Source organism: Ipomoea triloba, chromosome 4, assembly GCF_003576645.1.
Source record: "Ipomoea triloba cultivar NCNSP0323 chromosome 4, ASM357664v1".
NCBI classification, from domain to species: domain Eukaryota; kingdom Viridiplantae; phylum Streptophyta; class Magnoliopsida; order Solanales; family Convolvulaceae; genus Ipomoea; species Ipomoea triloba.
The window spans coordinates 1,527,027-1,549,779 of NC_044919.1; the positions used below are offsets into that span (position 1 = coordinate 1,527,027).

Below are 22,753 nucleotides of genomic sequence, written 5' to 3' on the forward strand. Positions count from 1 at the left end.
AAAAAAAAAAAAAAAAAAAAAAAAAAAAAAAAAAGAGAGGGTATTCTAGATCAATTTTGTCCCAAATATTTTATAATTATATGAACAATTCTGCAATATAGTCGATGTGATCTAATATTAATAAAATAAAAACAAAGAATAATAAAATTGAGATAAATAATAATAAGACATTAAAATTAAAATTAAAAAAAAAAACGAGCTAAATAATAGAGTCTTTAAATTCAAATATCAAACTCTCTTATTTCTCAAATGTATAAAAAAAAAAAAAAGGAGTATATATTGTTCTATTGATCCAAGATGAAAAGAGTCATCACATATATTGCATAGCATATCATGAAATAAATTGAAATAAAATGATGAGATTTGACATGATATATGTATCATCATTTATATATATTCATTATGATTAGGTATATATATAAAAAGATTGTTATATATATTAGGGTTTCATGCATATATATTATACTGCTAGCTTGGAAGATATTAGGTTTCCTCCTTGATCATCAGTGTTAAATCCTAATTACGTAATTAAAGACATTAATTACCACCATTACATAAGACCGATCCACATGCTCGCATGATCTCATCACTTTGCTCCCAAACTTCACTTTTGTGATCAGTTGAGCTGCCCATACGGGCATGATCTCATCTGATAACTTTCAATTGTGGACAGGAGGGTGTGTTCTTGCCGGTAAATAATCCAAATTGAACTCTGCCTGTGGTTCTCCCCTCTTCTTCTCTCTAACCTTCCATGTCACAGAAGAAACTTCACCATCTTTTTCGCCATTTTTGTCCATCTTTTTCTTCTTCTCATGATGATGATGATGGGCTTCTTTTCTTGTTGTTTCCTCATGTTTCTTATCGCTGATTTTAATGGATTCTTCTTCTGGCACTGATGGAGTGGAAGCCCTATAATGTTTCAGCTTCTCTTCTGTCATGGTCTGCTGCAAACATCATAAAATTAACCATAAGACCAACAGTTTAGCTTAGGGTTTTACCTCAATCATTAATCGAAATTATTAGATCTTGTTGACTACCACAAAGCAAAACCCAACAATTTTGGGTGAGGAGGGAAACCCTAAATCCCGTTCCACGCAAATTAGAGGGGATGGGTAAATTGTACTAGAAAGATATGTGCGATGGGCTTGACCAAGATAACTTTGAAAAAAATCATACTCATGACCTTTTTAGGTGACTAGAAAACCCTAAATCCCATTTCAGTGTAATAGTTTGAACGGTAAATTACATTAAAAAAAAAAGTAAATGCTAGAAAGACCTACATGAAGGATTTAGGCAAAAATTAAACTCATCCTAACATTTATATCAACAAAAGTCTGCAGCCGTTACTCAAAAGTGTGTTATGGCCGAAACTGTCTTATGACCCTAGCTGTTAAATGACCACGATAAATCAACCTAGGTTATTACCAATACTCACCGATTCAAACCAAGAAGTCAATAGACAACTCCAAGGAGATCGTAGAAGTCAAATTTAATTTGAAACATTGTGATTACCAAGAGAGTTGTCTTACCAATTTGACTGGAGTTGCTCCAAGTTCATACTCCACTTACTCAACTATTCTTTCAGGCCAAAATCTAACATTTTTTTCGATTTCACTGGGCCAATGCAGTATGCAAAACAAATATAAACAAAACAATGAATCTAGTATTAGTATCTGAACAAACTAACCTTGCTCAGAAGATGCAATCTCTTTGGAAGTTGATTGTTGATGAGGCCAAAACACCTAGCACTTGAGCCATGGCAGAAAAGGAATGACAGGAAAACAACTACAAGAAGATGGGAAATGATGGACATTATTATACTAGGGTTATTATTGCAGAATGAAGCTGAAAGATTGATTTCTGGGAGGGATTCAAGATCTGGCAATTGGCAATGCCAGAATTTATACTTAATTGTGGGAAGGGGGGAAAATACTGAGCAATAAATGCAGATTTTGGAAGGATTCAACTGTTTCAACTGCAGAACATGCTATGTATGGGTGATGGGAGTGTGAAGGGAGGAATGAAGATATGGGTGGCCTCCTATTTGTCTCTTTCACATATCTACCAATGGGGACCCAAATACATACAAATATTAAAACCCCATCAGAGAAAGAGAAGAAGAAAAACTTGCAGCATCCCCACTAGGTATATATATCAGGGAAGAAAGGTGGGTGGGGAGGGGGGAGAACAATATATAACTATATATACATATTCAAATCTGAAAAGGTGCTTTCACTGCCCCGGCCCATGATTAGTTATTGTGTTCAACAGTGAAAATCTTGGGTAAAAAAAAAAGATATAAGTCCTGTTTGGTAAAATAGTTCGCCTATCAGCTAATTTTGGCTTATTTAACTACTATTATTAGCTATTTGATTCGGTTAAAAAATCAATATAAATGTTTGGTTAATCAATTTTTTGTAACTTCAAAATGCTGCACAAAGAAACTTTTTCAATTAACTTTTTAAGAAAAGAAATTATACTAAATAGCTATCGGCTAACAGCTAATTTACCAAACATCTTTCTACAATCACCTAATGTTATCAACTATCAGCTATCAACTAATTAACTATTTCCCTAGTTTTTGCATAAATCACATTTGTTTTAATTTCAATATAATATATTATTTTATAATTTGTATAAAGAGGTGGGAGCAAGAGAACAAGAGAAGCAAGAAAGCAAGAGCCTGTCTGGTTTGCATCTTCCAAGGTGGAGTATGTACCTCTTTCCATGTCTTTGTGTTAGATGATTAGGCTAAAGCTACATCGAATTAGATGGACAAATGCATTCATATATATGGCTTCTAGTGATTTAATTCACAACTTTTGCCCACAATTTTACCTTGATAATCTTACCATATGTTATTATATAAATAAGCCAAAAAGGGAGAGGCCTTTATTATAGGTTGACAAATTAAAGACACCAACATCTTCAACTATATATATTTTTTACCTTTGTGTCCCCTATGTATACGAGCACATTGTATGTGCATTCTAGCTGGATTGTTAGCAGAATGGTCAAGTAATAAAGTATTAGAAAATAAAGGGTTTAAAATTCCTTGAAATACAACATTATGCACATTCTTCTAAGTTCATATAACATTATATTATGCAATCTTTTTCCATTTCCAAAACTGATAATTTATAACAATTAAACAAGGTGTCAATATCTATGTAGTAGTTGATTTGATATCTGATTCATTATTTCAGATTTGGACAAAGTAGGAGGTCTAAAAGTTTATACTTTTGTTAAATCATTCCAGCAACTTAAACTCAAAATGATTTTTTTTAAGGGTTCACAAAGTAAATAAAATAAAATAAAATAAAAGAAGTTGATCGTTACCCCAATGTGCCCAATCGGCGCTAGCGCGTTGCTGGTGCATGAAACACACACCAACTTTTTTTTTTTTTAAGTGAGGTCCACTAAAGTAAGAAAAACTGCTAATTTCCTGGAAATGTAATTTATTTTCTTATCTATTTTTCATGTCAAGAAAAAAAATCAAAAAAATCTCAAAAAATTGCGATTAAGGTTGCTCTTTTCAATCTTGTTTCCATTTTAGAACTACTTATGTTTAAAAAAAAAACAAATTAAACGAGGTGTCAAATCATGAATACCTATATATATAATCGATTTAAAACCTAGCTAATCCGTTATTTAAAATTTCAACCAAGTCATAAATCATGAATATTACCTATGTATGTTTTGCTAGATTTGTAGGGACATTCGTTGTAACAAAACATAGATGCATCAAGCTCTCATCCATAGGAAGTAGCTTGAATTGGGGCATATATACATGGAAGATGAAAGAAAGGGCACCGAAGGACATTGTTGCATGGCCTGCACAATAAATGCCACTCTTGCCAGGAACACTGAACAATGCCCTAATTAACCGCAGATAACGGTCGCACGTGCCACGTGGCATCAAGAAAACATCGTGGCCCAATTGCCCAACTACCAACTCTCTATGCAATCCCACTCATTAATAACAAATTCTTGTATTCTCTCCCTATATATATGTTTAGCATTTTTTTTTTCTACATGTGTATAGAAGAATTTTTTACAATTTCGATTTCCATTAGTTTCGGGCTAAGATTAACATCTTTGTATTAATTATATGCTCAATAACATAACTCTATTTTCTTTTGGGTGACGAAAAAACCCGCAAATATTATTTAAGGACCGAGTGTGTACTGCGTAAATCTCGCTTCTGTATAATAACTTGATCGCAAACTACACAAAAGAGACAAATTAGACAAAAATGCTTCTAAAATTATACTTCGTATATATTATATACAAAGTAATACATATGTGTGTGTTGTGTGACTATACATATATATATATATATATATATATATATATATTTCGGGGACGGGGCGGGGAGAGTACTCCCCATCCCCGGCGGGGAATTTAAAATTGCCCCCATCCCCATCCCCGATCCCCAATTTTTGTCTCCATCTCCGTAGGAACGGGGAATCTGGTTCCTGTCAGGTACGAGTACAATTGATATCCTAGGTAAAACTAGTTTGCAAGACCATATTGAAACGCACCTTCTATACGCATACACTAACAGTACATATGCATGCACTCCTATGTATCATGTATAATTATATACTCCGTATATATGTTATGTTGGATCAGTAGCTAGATCGACGGCGGAACAATGGTGGTTACCGAGGAGGAGTTGGTGGTGGTGGTGGGGATTAGGGACGACGAGACGGGCGTTGACAATCGGCATAAAATCGACAGTGTCTTGTTAAAGCCAAGCATTCTTGGTTGCCTCGTCACCCTTGTCTCCACGGCACAACATTTTATTTTTATTTCATTTTCTGCATCATTCAAATTAAACCCAAAAAAAAAAAAAAAGTGAAAACAGAAAAAATAAAAATAAAAATAATGTTTTTAGTACTCACGCAGATTTAACCTTGGAAAAAGGGATTCAGTATGGTAAGCTTTTTACAAGAAAGAATGTCAGTACCAAGTGGGTGGCAAATGTTTGTTCCATCTCTTGTTGTATTAACCCTTTGGGTGGAGGGCCACACAGCTTTCATGCAATACATTATACACATCATATATATATATATATATATATATATATATATATATTGATATACCGCTTGTTTGGCAATTAACGGTTAGCGTTTAATTTGTTTGGAGCAAATTTACTGTTTCAATTCAAAGTGTCATTTACCAAATAAAATTAAAATTTCAGTGTTTCGTCCAAATGACTGATCCCTCAAAATTTTGACGAATCCACCAATTACCAAACAAGCCTAATGGACCTTCGAATTGGCAACAATTGTTTCTAATAATCGATTTAGCCGGGTTGTACAATTTATATTTTTTTAAGAGTTTTGACATTGTGATATGTAATGGCTATTTCTATTTATCAATTTAGCAAGGATCATCTGAAGTCTGACCTAGATTTTTACAAGAGTTTTGTCATTGTGATGTCTTTCTTAATTTTTTTAAAAAATTTCTCATTTATTCAAAGAATAATCCTTTTTTTTATTATACTTTAAATAATAATTATGATTCTTAAAAATATTACACCTCAATCTTGAAGTGGTCCACCGCTCTTGCATGTGAGACTTGGTGAATGAATATAGTGATTCTAGCTCTTGTTTATTATCAAACACATTTTACCTTTACTAAAATCTACTTTTACTTTGAAATATTTGATTTTGATTATGATTTCAATATTCGAACTAAATACCCGCTTAAAATCTGGCCCACACTAGAAAGAACAAGAAAGTATGCCTAAATCCAGAAAGGTGGATCTGGCCCAGAGCATAGTATACAACTATACAAGTTTAGCTAATAATATTCATGAAATTAAAAAGCTATTATTGTCTTCTTTACATAAAGTAATATCCATTCTTAATCTTCACCCAATATTTATCTATTTTTTCTTTATTTATAAATAAATATCACTCGTGTGTAATAGTCTTCAAAATTACACAGGAGAAGTGTATCGCATTGAAAAATGTTATGCGACGGGTTCGACCAAGAAATTGTTGGTAAGTCTACCTGGACAACTCAGTTAGTCTGAAGTTTAGGAAGAAAGACCAGATATCGAGTCTCACCAGAGGCAGTGTGGGAGCAACCTTTGAAAGTGAAGGGACTTCTTGTGCACAGTAAGCAATGGTCTGGCATATGTGTTCGATTAGCTGAATTACCATGATTTACATCCTCTCAAATTCTCTGTTAGGCCAGGAGGTGGGGCCCCGTAGGATTGGGGATTCAACCGTTTGAGAAGAAAGAAACTCGTAACTTTTAAATATGAAAATCATATTCCACTCATTTCAATCACTTGATCACTCCTTTCGAGTTTCGAAAGCAACAATTGACAACTTTTGCAGCACAAGGTCATGGTTGTCACAAAAGCTAAGATTCAAAATATTGTGGCCTGGAGATTATTATTGTTGTTAATTTTATTTTTATTTTCAAGAAAACCTTTTATCAAAAAGTTAAAGCTTGTCATGGTTGTCCCTAACCATGTAAACTTTTCAGCAATTAAAAAAATTTTGTTTCCTTTTTGGGTTTTCATTGGGGTTGCTTCGAGAAGAAGGATATGATATGAATATGTATGCAACTATATATGTATTACGGAGTATGTGTCAATGATTCTTGAAAGTTGAGGTTGTTGGGCCTTTGTTGGTCTGATTGTTTGTTTATCAGCCCATCTCTTAGGTCCCAATGTCCCGGCCATGGCAAATTATTGCATGGACTATGGTCCACACANTGGTCCACACACATGCAATAATGATTGTCCGGTCATTCATTACTATTGCTTAAATAGTTAAATGAAAGTTAATTTAAATTTAAAAATAAAAGTCCCCCCCGCCCCCGCCCGCCCGACCCACCAAAGTGCTAGTTGGGGTTTTGGCTTTTGGCAAAAACAACCATGGCTAGAATATCTTTAAAAAAAAAATAAAAAATTCCATGCTATAGGTGGTTTGGAACCTCGATAACTAATCTTTTCTAAGTAACGAAGAAAATCCGTAACTCAAAAAATTGAATCTCCATTCACAAACTAAACATAGAATTGAGGCTAGACCTTTATTTACTGCGCACAATGAGCCTCTCTCACTTTGAGAGATTACTCCTACACTGCTGCTGATGAACACAAAACTAGCTCATTACTACGCACAAGTTCTCTCCCTATAAAAAATTTCTCCTACACTATTATTGGTGAAACTCAATCTCTGATCTTTCTTCTCAAACTTCACACATGTAATAAACTGAGTTGCCCATACAAATTTATGTATTATAATCTTCACTAGTCTGTTGGCTATTACAAAAATAAAGAAAATAATTTTGATCCGTGATACCTATGAGGCGGCAATTGGACGGCGAGATTACCGACTTTCCAATTTCTTCCATATAAAATATTTTTTGACACAATGATGATTTTACCCGATGAATCTGAATTCCCGACACAAAGTTTAGTGGCCTCACCAAAATAATTTTGTATAAAGTATTTTAATCGCATTATTTATAAGTATTTGAATATATCGTTATTTAAAAATCAATATTGATTATTTTAATCGCATGACATTTTGACACTTGAAGGTTGACACTATATTATGCTACATTGTTATTGATCTTCTTCTTTATATTGTATTGCCAAAAAAGAAAAAAAAAAGTAAACAGTAGGTGACAGCAAAGTTAACAGATTGAAAACTAATTCTATAATTATGATAAAGATCTAAAATGACTAAACTAGATACTGAAATTGCAGTTTTTTTACTGAAATTAAGGAAGGTATAAATTTAACGTTATTGTGAACAATATCATATAAATATTTAGAGGCAAATATATCAGTTGAAGCACATCACATGCTTTACGTATTTCACTAGTCTCAGTATATAATCGCGACTCTAATATTGAGAGACGAGTCTTTAAATTGTATTAGTCATTTACTTTCATCCACGGCACATGTTTGACAACTATTGTATATAATTAATAAGTATATATTTTCATTATACGTTTCAACTAGTCAACTAACTCAATAAACTTTACATTACTAACTATCGCAGAGTAGTGTGGATCCTACCATGAAAAGAAGTTATGGCCAATATGCCAGTTGAGGCACATCACAAACTTTATTTACCCGTTTCTAGGACAGGAACAGTAATGCAAAAAAATAAAATAATAATAATAATAAATAAATAAATAAAAGACATAATATTACAGACAGGAATTATGCATGCATTTACATGGTTGACCTCTGCGGCGGCCACCGGACCGGCTAGATGACCGACTTTCCAATTTCTTTCACTTATAAACAATATAATATTTGATACTAATAATGGTTTTGGCCAATCTTCATACTTTGAATTCCCAACATGAGATTATGAGTTCTATAAAAAATTATCTAGTGTGAGTTATTTGAATCCCATTGTTTATAAATAATTTATTTATATTAGTTAAGGGTTTATAATTACGGAGTATTTATTTTAATTAAAAAATTAATTATTAAGTTTAAAGTTTATTCTACTTTTAATTATTTTTATCATCAACTTTAGTTTGTTTAGGTCCATTTGAAAACTCAAAAAATATTTTCTAGAAAATTATTTATGTGAAGTGATTCATTTTTGAAAAAAATAATTCTATTTTTTTTATGTTTGACAAAAAGTTTAAAAACTTGTCTTTTCTATTTTTTTGTGAAAAATGAATTAAAATATGTTAAAAATTTATTTATTATAAAATATTAATAATTTTAATAATGATAATAATAATTATAATACAAAAATAAATAATAGTAGTAACTAAAGAGAGAGCTAGGCTTGAAAGATGAAAAAATATGTTTCAAGTAAAAATTTTAAAAGACATTTCAATCAAATTTTTTTTTAATGAAAATAGGTATTTTTAAAGATAACCAAACATACGCGGAAAATAATATACCCAAGTCATTTTTAAATTTTTAAAATGATTATTTTTAAAAAAATCACCTGGCCTCTTTGTAAAAATTAATAGAGAGAATAGGTTATGTTTGGCAAACCTAGCTGAAAAGGTAGCTGAAAGCTGAAAAATAGTTGAAACCTGAAAAGCTATAAGCTCGAAGCTGAAATCTGAAGAGCTATTAAGCTAGATGTAATGCTTAAAAGTGTTTGGTAAATTAGCTTTTTGATAAGCTGATAAATGTAAAAAGACTAAAAAGGACATCTTCATACAATTTAAATAATTTTAAATTTAAATAGGTTTGTTTATATATTAAAATATAAAATAATGAAATTAATATATTTAAATAAAATATAAAGTAAGAACATATATTTGAAAATATATAAAGTAAAAAAAATATTTATAATTCATAAGATTAGTTCATACAAAAATTAATGTTCAAAACACAAATGTCAAACTGAAATTACAACCAAACATAATGAAAAGAAAATGTCAAAAGGATTTTAATTGAGAAGGGTAAAGGATGTCATTTATTTAAAATAATATGGATAAATATGGAAAAAAAAAAGTTAAAAAGCTACTAGCTTATTTTTGAAAAGCTACCCCAAGCGTTTCAAAATAAGCTCTTATTTTAAGCTACTAGCTTATTTTGAGAACATTACCAAACAGATCTTATAGCTTATTAGTAGCTTAAAATAAGCTATAAGCTCCTAAATAAGCTCTGCCAAACAGAGTCTATATATATATACCACTATTATTAAGGACTAAAAATAGAAATTGTTAATTAACTTTTAAGTATATACTTTAGTTTGTGATCAATTGTTATAAGTAATGAAACAAACAAGCAAAAATAGAAATAAATACGAAGTAATAATTAAGAAAACAAGAGGGGGGGGGGGAGGGGGGGGGGGGATATTGTGCATGCATTCACATGGTTGACCCAAAAAAATCATTATATTGCATGTCGGCCCTAAGCTGAACCAATGTATGAAGATTTACATGGTGTTGCCTTCCTAAAATATACTATAAAACTGTTGGTTTTATTGTATATATGTTTTTAATAATAATAATTATACTAATAATTACGGTTAATTATTAATTTATTTCCATCATATTAAATGGTGGGTGATTGAAAACTTGTTGAAGCCTCCCTTCCTAGCCAATTCTTAGCCGTGGTGCCATGCTAGTGGCTAGACATTGGTGTAAGATTCAAACAATACCTAATCATGAGGGACTATTTCTTAATCTAATATAAACAAATCCATGTTTAAATATGTTATTAAAATACTAATGTTGTCTTGGTTCAAGTGAAAATGATTTAACTTGCTTAAACATGAGATCAAAAATTTGAACCGTGTGTATATATATATATATATATATGCAGCATTGCCTTAGGGAGAACCACCAAAATGGAGTTTCATCGATATTCTATTATTATATTATTCTCATTTTATGAGATGCAAATACTAATGCAATATTTTTTTTTTTAAATGATGATTTGTCAAGTAGCTTATAACTCAATGGCACATCTGTGACTTTCCTAGTAGTACTAAAAAATGGCAATTTTGGCAAGACTCATGCCTATATAGCTCATTTGGTGAGATGCAAATACTATTTCTATAAATGGTGATTTTGGCAAGACCCATGCGTATATAACAATGTCTTAGGGAGAACTAACTCGAATGGAGTCTAATTTGCCGATTTGACTATTTGATATTCAGTTAAATTATTATTATAACAATGTCTTATGGACAGAGAGAACTAACACGAATGGAGTTTGCCGATTTTATGACTATATGATATTCCGTTGAATTATTCTCATGTCATGAGATGCAAATACCAATAATTAACCGATATTTCGTTAAACTATTCTCATTGTGTAAGATCGATGCAAATACCAACACTTTATTATTTTTTTTTTAAAACAAAAATGGTGATTTTGGCCACACCCTGCTTCTTTAATACTGCATTACTACCTTGACATGACTTTAATGGTTTCTTGTGTGGTGTATTGCTTGTCATGTAGGGTTTCTTGAGAGGAGAGAAAAGGACATGTCATCTTTCTTCATAGACAATTAAAAAAAAAATAAACTTGATGAGGGAGGGAGGTGGAATTAGTATGATTATTTGTTTAATTAAAAAAGAAATTAGTAGTTAATGAAATTGTTTAATATAAAAAGAAAAGCAGAGAGAGAGAGAGATAGGGACAAGTAAAGCTAGAGGGATTGAGTTGGATGCACTTTCCACTTCATAGAATGAAGAAGGTTTTGTTAGCAATCACATGGGGGGAGGAGATAAACTAAGCTTTTGAACCTGACAAATCCAAATCATGGTTTTCCTAAACAATTCATCCCACACCAAAGCATGTCCCCTCCTTTGCCTTCCTTTCCCACATACTATGCTTACATACACCCCCCAAATTTTTCAATTTTAATCTTTAACTAATTAAATCAAATATTTCAGTTCTCAATGACGTTGTGGTCTATGAACACGAAGTGGGTCATGGCCCCGTCTTAGCAGTGGAGGCTGCAAGCTGTACTCAAAGTCCAATTTGGTTGTACCCCTATTAGTTATGTAGGATATATTAGGGATAACTACTTATTTGTACGTATTTTCACCTTTATATTTATATCGTTATTGTTTTAGTATTTTGGGGAAGAAGGGGCCTGTCTTTGGAGGCGACGAAACTAGGGGTGTAAATGAGCCGAGCGGCTCGGTCAAATTCGAGGTCGAGCTCTAATGTCTTAGGCTCGTGACTCGTTGAGTCGCTCGAAGCCATATATATTAGTTTAATTTTAATTGAGACATGAATTTAAAATCAAACAGGTTAAATTCGAGCTCAAAATTGAACTCAAACTCGAGTGCTCGAGCCAAACTCGAGTGCTCGAGCCGAACTCGAGCAACTCGAAAATTGCCGAGTTCGAGCTCGAGCCAATCCTTCCTTAACGAGCTTGAGCTCGAGCCACCCTAGGCTCGAGCTCGGCTCGTTTACACCCTTAGACGAAACAGGAAAAATACCACTCTAGTCTCTCGATCGACACAGTATAATTAGGTTTGGCAGCATGTTGTGTTCACTCTAAGTAAAAAATTTTCGGCAATATTATTAAATTAAAAAATGTAGTAAATACGGAGTATTTAACTAGTTATTATAATTATAATCTATAATACATTTCGAGTCTTATCTAATACACTATATATACATCAACATGGTGTTATATTACAAAGTTTAATTGATGTATAACAAGGCTTATTTGCTCCACTATATTGTCCCTTTCCAAGTTGGAAGGCCTAAAGTGTGTTCCTCATGCATGGGAGTGGAAGGAAGGAAGGAAGGGAGGAAGGAGTAGTACTACGTTGGCCTAGGAATGACGTTTACAACCTTTTTGCATTTATTATTACAACTCCAAAAAAGCAACCTATATATATACACATACATATATTGTATGAAAGAAGGTATATATGATGTTGATGAAGCTTTAATTTTGCCCAAGTTGATACGAGTCCGTAAACCAGGGTCCTATATTTCAGGCTTTACTGCTGGAACATATACACAATCATTGAACCAAACTCCCTGCACCTACCTATAAAAGATGATATGATGACCATGTAAGAGAAAACAACATATATGTTTGGTATTATGTGTGTTGGTCCATTTATTGAATTATTTATACAAGTAAGGTACTCCAGTTTGATATTCGAATAATGTGATTTGCATATATACAACATAATCATTAACGAGATTTGAAATGATGTGATTATATAGTAAGTCATAGCGACATGGTAAACCAAATTTGAAAGGTTGTGATTATATAGTAAGTCGAAGTGACATGTTAAACAATATTTGAAATGACGTGATTATATATATAGTAAGTCATAGTGACATGTATGTTATATAAAGTGCTGTTTGAATTCTGTGACTTTTACTTAGATATATGCTCAACTCGACTACATGAAGAAGTAAATGAACACACTCTATAACTTGATGATCCACGAGATAACAATTATTTTTAACTTCATTTTCTTTTGTGAATTCAGTTCTATGCTTCTCTCTCTATCAAATTTAATTTTAGATTATGATGGAATATTACTAAAAAAGCTCCAAATATAATATGGTTAAAATAAAATAGTATAACTAACTATAAAAAAAATATAGTCATAATTAGAGACTAAAATTGAAATTGATGAATTTTTATAAATATTCTAATCAATAAAAATCTCACATAACATAAAATATTATAATTAATGACTAATCTAAACAAGAAATATTATAATACATTACGTAAAATAAAACACTTTCTATAATAAAAAGATAATGTTATCTTTTTCGTTCTTAGTCATAGCTAGCTTGAAAACCAACTTTATTGACCAGTTAAAAATTTTAACCTCGTCATTAACGTTTGAATAAACATTGGTGCTGATGAAATTAAAATCGATATAAATAATGATTACACCTTAATCAACAAGTGTCACTATCTGCATTATACTCGACATATTTCCCATAATTGATTACTGCAAACAACTAAGCAAAAGATATACTTTATATTTAACAAAAAAGTTAGACTTCTCAACTTACATTTATAGTTAGTTATTATCCTACTTGGCCTTGAAAGTCACATTTCATAGATCAACTACCCCACTGTTCATCAAAATAATTCTCCAAAATGATGTCATCAACATTATTGATAGCAAAAGATCACAAAATTATTTTTTATCAATATTTTTTGTCAAATCCGTTGCACAGAATTTTTTAATGCAGTGTACATTTTCTGTGTAATTTGTGAGATATTACACAAAAATGAGATTTACACAACACATGCATTTTAATAGTGACTACAAATTTCTCTCATAAAAAAAATCTCCAAAATGATGTCATCAAAATTATTGATAGCAAAATTTTGCCTTTAAGCTAACCTTGTTATAGTAATTGGCTGCACAAGTTATGTATTGTGACCATCATACCAACCCTTAAATTAACCCGAGGACTTGTATTCGCAAGTAATATTATGTGTACTTTTAATCGGACATATATATCGCCTAACGTGTTATATTTTGATTGATTTATTGTTAAGTCTAGGACCACTACTTGAATTGATGGTTATCATAATTAAAAAAATATTCCTGTTAAAACTAGCTCAAATATTTGTTTTTTGGCATAATCTCGACGTATAGTTTGATTTATGTGAATAAATTTAGTAATAAAAAGACATGAGGTTTTGTACTTTTTAATTTGGTTTAATTTGAATAATACAAATCAACTTAATAAACAATTTAATAAAAGAGTGTTCAAATTAATAGAGTTCCTTTTTTTTTTTTTTTTTTTTTTCTGCAAACTTTGCGAACATGTCTTAGACGAAATTTAAATTAGTGTCACAATAGTGTAAACACAGGATACTGTATAATAAATAAATAAGATCTGAAAGGCTTTGTTGGATTCAAATTAATGGAAAAAAAAGTGAGACAAAATCATTATTGTGAAGATAACAACAATTTTAATTTATATAAATTCTAAAATAGTATAGAAAACTGAAGGGAAAAAAAAGAAGAAGGAGAAAGTGACAATTAGAGATTTTAGGTCACGGCAATCAATCAAATGAACATGACATTAAACATGAGAAGCCAATAAAGAAACAAGTAGTACAACAATTATATAAATCACATTTGAAATTACGTGTAGCTTCTGAAAGTGGTAGTTGAGTGAATGAAACATGATTTTAAAGTAATGAATTCGATAATTATTAATGTTCTCAGAGAAGTAAGGTTTGAGACTATTACACGAGAGATTAAGGAGAGTTACGAAATGCTATATGATCGATGTGCACAAATTTTTAGAGATAATTTTTTTGTGCTCTAAAATTTTTTTGGTTGAGTCCGTCACAAAGATTTTCTTTAATGCTTTTTATTTTTCTTATATAATTTACCATCTGCGGTTTCCTTTTTCACCCAAAAGAAACAATATTAAAAAAAAAAAAAGTGAAATGGGATGTGAATTATACATTATATTACATACTATTGTTCCTAAAATGATGTGTATGTAAAGCTAACATGCTTTTACCGGCGAGCGTCACCCGACGCTCGTCTCCGGCGTGTAACTGTCAAAGGGACTCACGACAGTGACAGTAACCCTAGCAAGGAAGATAACTACGTCTGAAGACAAGCCACATAAAATTTTAAAAAAGAAAAACAAATATTAAAGAAAAAAAAAAGAAAAAAGAAAAATAAACAAAAACAAAAAACAAAAAGAAAGATAGTGAGGGAGAGAGAAGAGATGAAGGGCACTTTACTACTTTTTTATGTTGCACGCATCCATGGCAGACCTCTGAAGGCAAAAATAGATTTCTTCAAGAAGAGAAGAAACAAGAAAAATTTCACTCACACCAAAAAAAAAAAAAAAACAGAGAAAAACATCATCTTTCATCACTCTCATCTACCCCAAGTGCCCCAATTGATTCAGAAGAAGAAGAAGAAGAAAAGAGCTTAGCTTAGAGCTTCTTAGCTGAACAAAGGGTGTCTGTAAATCTGTGTTTTTTTTGCATATATACATACATAGATATATAAAGGGCGCAATCTTTGCCTCTTTGGTGTATATTTGTACAGAAAGGAGTTGCTCACTTGCTCCATTGTTCATGCAGTTGAAGAACTGGGTTTGAGGAGGTTTATTTGGGTGATTTAAAAAAAAAATCCAAATTTGTGGGATTTGTGAGGTGGGGGGAGGGGTGTTGTGAAGCTGGGGAAGAAGGGGAGAGTGGGTTTAGATGAAGGGGATGCCCTTTCCCTTTGAATTTGAGAGGAAGGGGGTGATAGAATTGGGTAATAGGAATCATAGAAATTGTGTTTCTGGGAATCATTGTTGGGATATTAAGGATTGTGTTGTGGGGAGTCCAGGTGGGAGTAATAGTGAGCCGACGTCTGTTCTGGATAGGCCTCTTGCGTCATCTTCAACGCTGTCTTCTTCTTGCGGCGGCGGCGGCGGTGGGGAGACGGACGCGGCCAGGGTGGCGGCGGTTTCTGGTAATCCGGCGTCGAAATGGCAGCAAGACAACACCACTGCCACGAGTTCTAATGCAGGGGGAGGTGAATCCGAGCTTCTCCAGCCTGTTCCGCCGTCTCTTGATTTCGGCGGCGGCGGCGCAGCCGCCGGAGCCGCCGTGGGCGGCGGCGAGACGGCGGAGAAATGTGGGATGGAGGAGTGGGATAGTGTGTTGTCGGAGTCTCCGGGCCAGGAGCCGTTGCTCCGGTGGATTATGGGCGATGTGGATGACCCTTCCATGGCTAATTTGAACAAGGTTTTGCAGGTTGGCGGCGGCGGCGCCGCCGCCGAGTACGATTTTAACGGCGGGTTTGGGGTGGTGGATCACGGGTTTGGACCCGTCGACCCGGTTTCTTCATCCGGGGAGAGTTTCCTCCCTTCAATCCCCATCTCCGGGTCAAATTTCCCGGCGAATAGGCTCCCCAACCCGCCGGCTTCCCTCCCCGGCTTCAAATTCTCGGCGCCGCCGCCGCTGTTCCCGCCCGTCTCCAACAACCTCGGCGCCGCCGCATTCAACCCGGCGCTTCTAGAACCCTCAGATCTGAAGCCCCAGATTTTCAATCCCGGGAATCCCCACTTCTTGATTAACCAGCCCCCCCAAAACCCATCATTCCTCATGCCATTGCCGTTCTCCCGGCCGGAGCTAGCTCCGCCGCAGGCCAAGCGGCATAATCCCGGCGGGAATCTTGAATCTCCGGGACCCCAGATCCCCCGGGGGCTATTCTCCGATCAACAAACCCCATCTCCCCATCATGTGCTCCCCCACCAGCTCCAATTACTCCCAAACTATCCCCAAAGGCCCAAACCCCCGGAAATGGCCGGGGAAGAAATGGGGCATTTTCATCAAAACCAGCAAACAATGATCGACCAGCTTTTCAAGACGGCCGAGCTGGTTCAATCCGGGAACCCTATACTCGCGCAAGGGATATTGGCGCGGCTCAATCACCACCTCTCCCCAATTGGGAAGCCCTTCCAAAGAGCAGCTTTCTATTGCAAGGAATCATTGCAATTGCTCCTCCAACATGCCACCAATAACAACATGAACCCCCCTCCTTCGTCGTCCTCGGTGCCATTTAGCCTAATTTTCAAGATTGGTGCTTACAAGTCCTTCTCCGAGATCTCGCCCGTCTCGCCCTTTGCCAATTTCACCTGCAACCAAGCCCTGCTCGAGGCCTTGGAGGGGTTCGATAGGATTCGCATTGTGGATTTCGATATTGGGTATGGAGGCCAATGGGCTTCTCTAATGCAAGAGCTTGCCTTGAGGAGTGGAGGCTCCCCTAGCCTCAAGATCACCGTGTTAGCCTCGCCCGCAATGCACGATCAGCTCGAGCTCGGGCTGACACGCGAGAATTTGATCCATTTCGCTAGTGAGATCAATATGGCATTCGAGTTTGAGGTTTTGAGCATTGATTCTTTGAATTCCACGTCGTGGTCACTGCCACTTCATGTATCGGATAATGAAGCGATTGCTGTTAATCTTCCGGTTGGTTGCTTCACCACCTACCAACTATCGCACCCTTTGGTGCTTCGCTTCGTTAAGCAGTTGATGCCTAAGATTGTGGTTTCTGTAGACAGAGTCTGTGATCGGACTGACCTCTTATTTCCCAACCATGTAATCCACGCTCTTCAGTATTACGCCAACCTTCTCGAGTCTCTTGATGCTGTGAATGTGAACTTCGATGCCCTTCAGAAGATCGAGAGGTTCTTGCTCCATCCCGGGATTGAGAAAATCATAATGGGTCGTTATCGTTCCCCCGAGAAAACACAGCACTGGAGGACTCTGTTTCTATCGTCTGGATTCTCCCCGTTGACTTTCAGCAATTTCACGGAGTCTCAAGCCGAGTGCGTGGTGAAAAGGACTCCAGTCCGAGGGTTTCATGTCGAGAAGAGACAATCTTCTCTTGTTCTTTGCTGGCAGCGGAAGGAGCTTATCTCGGTTTCAGCTTGGAGGTGCTGATCAAAGAGCAGACCGTTTGATATTTATTAATTTGCACTGCCCCCCGTTCCTGATTATGAAGGTGCTGCATAAGTCGTAATTCACTGTTTTAGTATCTGAACATTTTCGATTTTCTTGCCTATAGATTTTATTTGCTAATTGTCTTTGTGGCCTAGGCAGATTGTTTCAAAGTAAGGCAAATATCAAGACATTTTGGTAACTCGTTCTAGTATAGGGTTTATCTATTATGTTGAATGCGGTATTACTTCCATGATGCTCAATGATTTTCAGGAAGAAGGCATCAGTTACGTTGGTTCTAATTGTGTTGGGAAATCTGTTGTAACAGTACAAAACCAGAAATGAAAACGAACAATTTAACACTTTGACCGGTGCTCTTGTCTATGTCAAATTATGTTTTTGCTGAGAGCTTTCACATAAATTGTTGACCGTCTTTAATTTTTTCCCCGATATGGCTTATTCTTTAGATTTAAATTCGATAGTTATACCATCTGTGGCTTTAACCAAATCTTGTGTTCAATTTGAGATCCTAAAATTCTTGCTTATTTCTATATTTTGTGGCATCTTGAAGTCTTGATCGTTGACATAATTTTAATATTCCGTGTTATTTCTGGAACCAGATTTTCGTGAATCCAAAATTTGTCCTTTCTGTAGGGATTCCATTCCAATGGAAGCATTCATTCAGGTCTCTTCTGTTCTAAACGATAACCGTAGATCTTTATTCCTGTCATTGCCCTCTGCCCTAGTTTTTGCATATTCATAGGTATCTGCATATATCGGTTCTGCATATTCATAAATACCTTTGAACTGATTTACTTCGGTCTGTGATTGATGCTTAGAGCATATTTACGGGAAAGTTTGCTGGCATCCCCAGATCGGGGAATGCATCATATCGGTTCATTTCATATTAGAAAAACATGTAAAAACGTTAGTTTTCTGGGAATGAAGTCGTGACTTTTTGGCTTACTCTTGTTCTTAGTCGTGAAACGTAACAATGTTTCGGGAAACATCATTTGATGATGGTGCCCACACATTTCGATGTGATTTAGGGCTTCCCGGTCAGATATTTGGCCAAAAATTCTGTATAGTACATGATGCATTGGTAGAAACTATGATGCTGCTAAATTTATCTGTTCAGACTGGGCGTTTTATTATACTAATCCCTCCCGGCATTATTTTAATGGTACAGTTGTTATATGATTGTTTATACTAATCTATCATGTTGTTATACTTGGTATTATAATACATTGAATTTGCTGCTCTTTAGCCTCTCATTTCTTTATTGCATAGTCACATGGAACTCATACTATTGGACCTGCACATGAGTAGTTTAAGCTCTCTTTCGTCGCTCTTTACTTCATACATTACTTTAGTCTGCAGCTCTTTATACCTAATCGTGATATTAAATTCTCGAGGCCATGTTGTTGGCTTCGGGGATTGGGAGAAACGACAGATGTTTGATTGGCTTTCTTACCGGGCAGGGAAAGATGTGTTACTCTGTTGGCTTTTAACCTCGGCTGTTTTGGTGCGCCCGGGTAATGTGTTGCAGGTAAAATGTTGTGTTAGCAGACAGCACACAATGTGTTTGTGTCTTGTGGAGGCTTGTGATGTTGAGTACAGATTGGAGATTTTGGTGCTGATATTGTGAGATGTGGTTATGGATACAGGGGTGAGTGGGCAGGTTTGATGTATGTATATGTGACTTGACATTGAATGAAAAGTTGTTGTTCATGAGGTTTTTGGTTGATTGAAAATGCTGAGAGCGACAACTCCAGCCAAATTGGTTTGGTTTATTAACCACAAGATTATAAGTTCGACTTTGGGTCTTTTACCGATTAGAGTCAAAGGTCCGTCCTTTATCGACTAGGGTCTCTAGGCAGAGTTTTTAGGTTGGTTTACTTCATTGTAGTCCTTTATCGGCTAAGATCACAAGACAGATTTACCTTACTTCATTGTGGTCTTTTATTGGTTAGGGTCACAAGGCAAATTTACCTTACCTCATTGTGGTCCATTATCGACTAGGGTCACAAGGCAGATTTACCTTACCTCATAGTGGTCCTTTATCGGCTAGGGTTACAAGGCAGATTTACTTAATGCATACCTTCAAATAGTGACTGCAAGTTTTTTTTTTTCTCGCATTCAACAAAAACAAACAATGGTGAGAGGCCAACAAGATCCATATGTTGTTATTGAGATGTTTAATTGTTGTTTAAGGTTGTTGATTGAAATGAGAACATAGCCTTCTTTCTTTGAAAGAGGGTTTTAAGGGGTCATTGTTTATGGATGGTGACAGTCTGACATGCATCCCTTCTTAAGATATGCATTGCACTGGCCACTAGGGTTTTAATTAATCAAAAATATTGTACTCTAATTCTTGGGTTCCCATAAGCAAAGCTATTAACTTTTTAAATTTTCACCGATTTACCATTGCTAGCTGACTTTATGAAATTTTATGGCTTTTCGCACCTATATAATATATAAGGTGAAATTCAGAATAAATGTAGAAGTGTTACACAAACAAATGATTAATTATCTAGAATTGAACATATATCAATTCAAATACGTAAGTATTTGTATACATAAATTGAGTGTTAGCTTGAGGATGGCTTATATAAGATTAAACATACCAACTCAATTACATAAATGTTGGTATTATTATGTTTGGCAATTAGTTTTGAATGTATTATATAATAAGGTTGAAACAATAAAAGTCAGAGTGGAATTGCTGTATGTCTGGATTAATCAAAGGTACAAACATATAAATTGTGTGACATAAATTTGGAATATTTCACCCAACAATTAGAACATGCATACAATTATAACGTGGATTTGCTGTCGTTTGTCTAACGTTTGTCTTTTGTGTGTGGCAATTCCTTTCATTTTTCAGTCTTTAATTTTAAATTTAAAAAATTTGATTTTAATACTGTTGTTTTTTGCCAAGCACTTTGTGGTCAGATAGCACCTCTGTGACTTTTCTTGAAAGAAGGTCGCATGATCGAATCCCGGTGATGGAGTATTGACTTTTTGAGCTGCAACAAATAAAGAAAGTAAAGAACAAATACTTTTAAAGTTTAGGAGCATAATAATTTTTTTAATAAAATTTATGGACCTATTTAACTATTTAAAACAAATTAAATCAAAGCTAATTAACTTGGTCCTTACAAAAATAATTATGTTTATTTTTTTGCTATTTTTATATTTGAATTATATTATTATTTATGTAATGCCTCGACGCACATGGAAGTTGAAAACATGTATGTCATCTCCGGCGCATGCTGTCGACACCTACATTAATTAACAACCATAAATCATCATCATTAGTATTATGTATTGCTAATATTATACTAACAACAACAACAATAATAATTAGTATTAATAATTCATCACATATTTTTAGATAAAATTATATATTCAGATCTTATAATTCAAGAAAATTTTATCTAGGGCATGATGTCATACTTCAAAAGAATGAAAATAAGTTATTTAGTAATAAAACAACTATCTTGCTTGCAAAAGCTTCTATCCTTTTTTTTGTTTGTTTGTTTTTTGTGATATGGAAAACTCGTCATTATTTGAGAATACATGAGAGATAATCATACTAGAGAAATCATGTGCGATGAGCTTGACGTTTTGACGGAAATGATGTTGACAAGAATTGAACTCGTGATTTTCTAGTAAAAAAATTACATTCCAGTCACTTGTATACAACATAACCTTAAAAAAAAAAAATTGATTCTAACGATCAAAGAATTTTGGTCTCAAGATTCTCGTTGGGTGAATATTACAAGAAAATCAACTAAATTCTTAGGAGATCCGTGACTATAGTCAGGAACGCAACAACCAAACTAAGTTTAGCAGTTTACTTTTACTAAATTGATTTTGGGTAATCTTAAAAGAGATTAATTAACGATCTTTAAGGGTTTTGTGTTGGATTTGAGACTAATCAAATGTTTTTTTTTTAATATTAAACAATTCGCTGATCATATCTTAAAAGTAGGTCCATAAATCGGCTGCTTTTTCATAATCCATATATAATAATATTCAATGTACTATCTTGTATTTAATTTTCTATTAAAATATAATTACTATTTTTACAGCACTATGTATCAAGTTAATTAAACATGCACCCTAAGTTAACAGGAACATTTTAATACACCTCATTATTTACTCTTAATTTCATCCCAAATTCATCATTGTAATCTTCAAACTAAGTATTTTCTTCCAAAATTGAACACCTTTCTTCTTAATGACTAATATATGGCAGCCCTAGACATATATAAATATGCAAATAATGCAATTCAACTTGTTATCAGCTTAACATTTTAATTGAAATGAAACACATGTGACTATTGTCCACGTGTTGATAGAAATCATTAAAAAAAAAAAAAAAAAAGTAACCGACTTGCACACATGAGGGGCATGTTGAGTGTATAATATATAAACATAAATGTACAATCTAACTACTTTTGTATAGTTTCTTGGTGTATGTACTATATATATATCATATTGCTATTAATGTTAAACATACATTTTTCCTTATATTGTTTTTCTCCTACCTAGCTCTTCGTCTTACTATGCAATATGGATGCTTCCAGAATTTCAGTGGCGTTTCAGCCAAAGTTGAGTAACGTACTGCATTTAAAATTCTCTTATCTATTAATTTGATTTAAGATTAACTCTTTATGCGTAAAAGAATACAATTTAGTGAGACTTGATAATGGAAATTGAATTGTAATGGTGACCCACAATTAATGTTGCAGACCGACCATAATGGCAGCAAAAGCAGGAAGGCAGCACGTTCATGGTGAAATGTCATTATCAAATTCACACTATTTTCTCCGTTTTTGTTTTGTTTTGTTTTTTTTTTTTTT

The 22,753-nt window shown here is 34.1% G+C and overlaps 2 protein-coding genes across 3 annotated transcripts; one reads left to right on the top strand and one right to left on the bottom strand.

The window, feature by feature from the left end:
* Positions 1 to 415: 415 nt before the first annotated feature.
* LOC116014753 lies at positions 416 to 2,082 on the bottom strand. 2 transcript variants are annotated; one of them, XM_031254702.1, is made up of 2 exons: positions 1,688 to 2,082; positions 416 to 941 (listed from the first exon to the last, which is right to left on the bottom strand). In XM_031254702.1, exons 1-2 carry the CDS (start codon positions 1,811 to 1,813, stop codon positions 660 to 662), a joined length of 408 nt encoding a protein of 135 aa, XP_031110562.1. In that variant the 5' UTR covers positions 1,814 to 2,082; the 3' UTR covers positions 416 to 659. The 2 variants fall into 2 exon arrangements, with proteins under 2 accessions (XP_031110562.1, XP_031110561.1); XM_031254701.1 differs by having other exon boundaries at positions 416 to 944.
* Positions 2,083 to 15,136: 13,054 nt separating this feature from the next.
* Positions 15,137 to 18,247, top strand: LOC116016792 (scarecrow-like protein 6). Its single transcript, XM_031257195.1, has one exon. The coding sequence runs from the start codon at positions 15,654 to 15,656 to the stop codon at positions 17,883 to 17,885; it is 2,232 nt and encodes a 743-aa protein (XP_031113055.1). The 5' UTR covers positions 15,137 to 15,653; the 3' UTR covers positions 17,886 to 18,247.
* Positions 18,248 to 22,753: the final 4,506 nt, after the last annotated feature.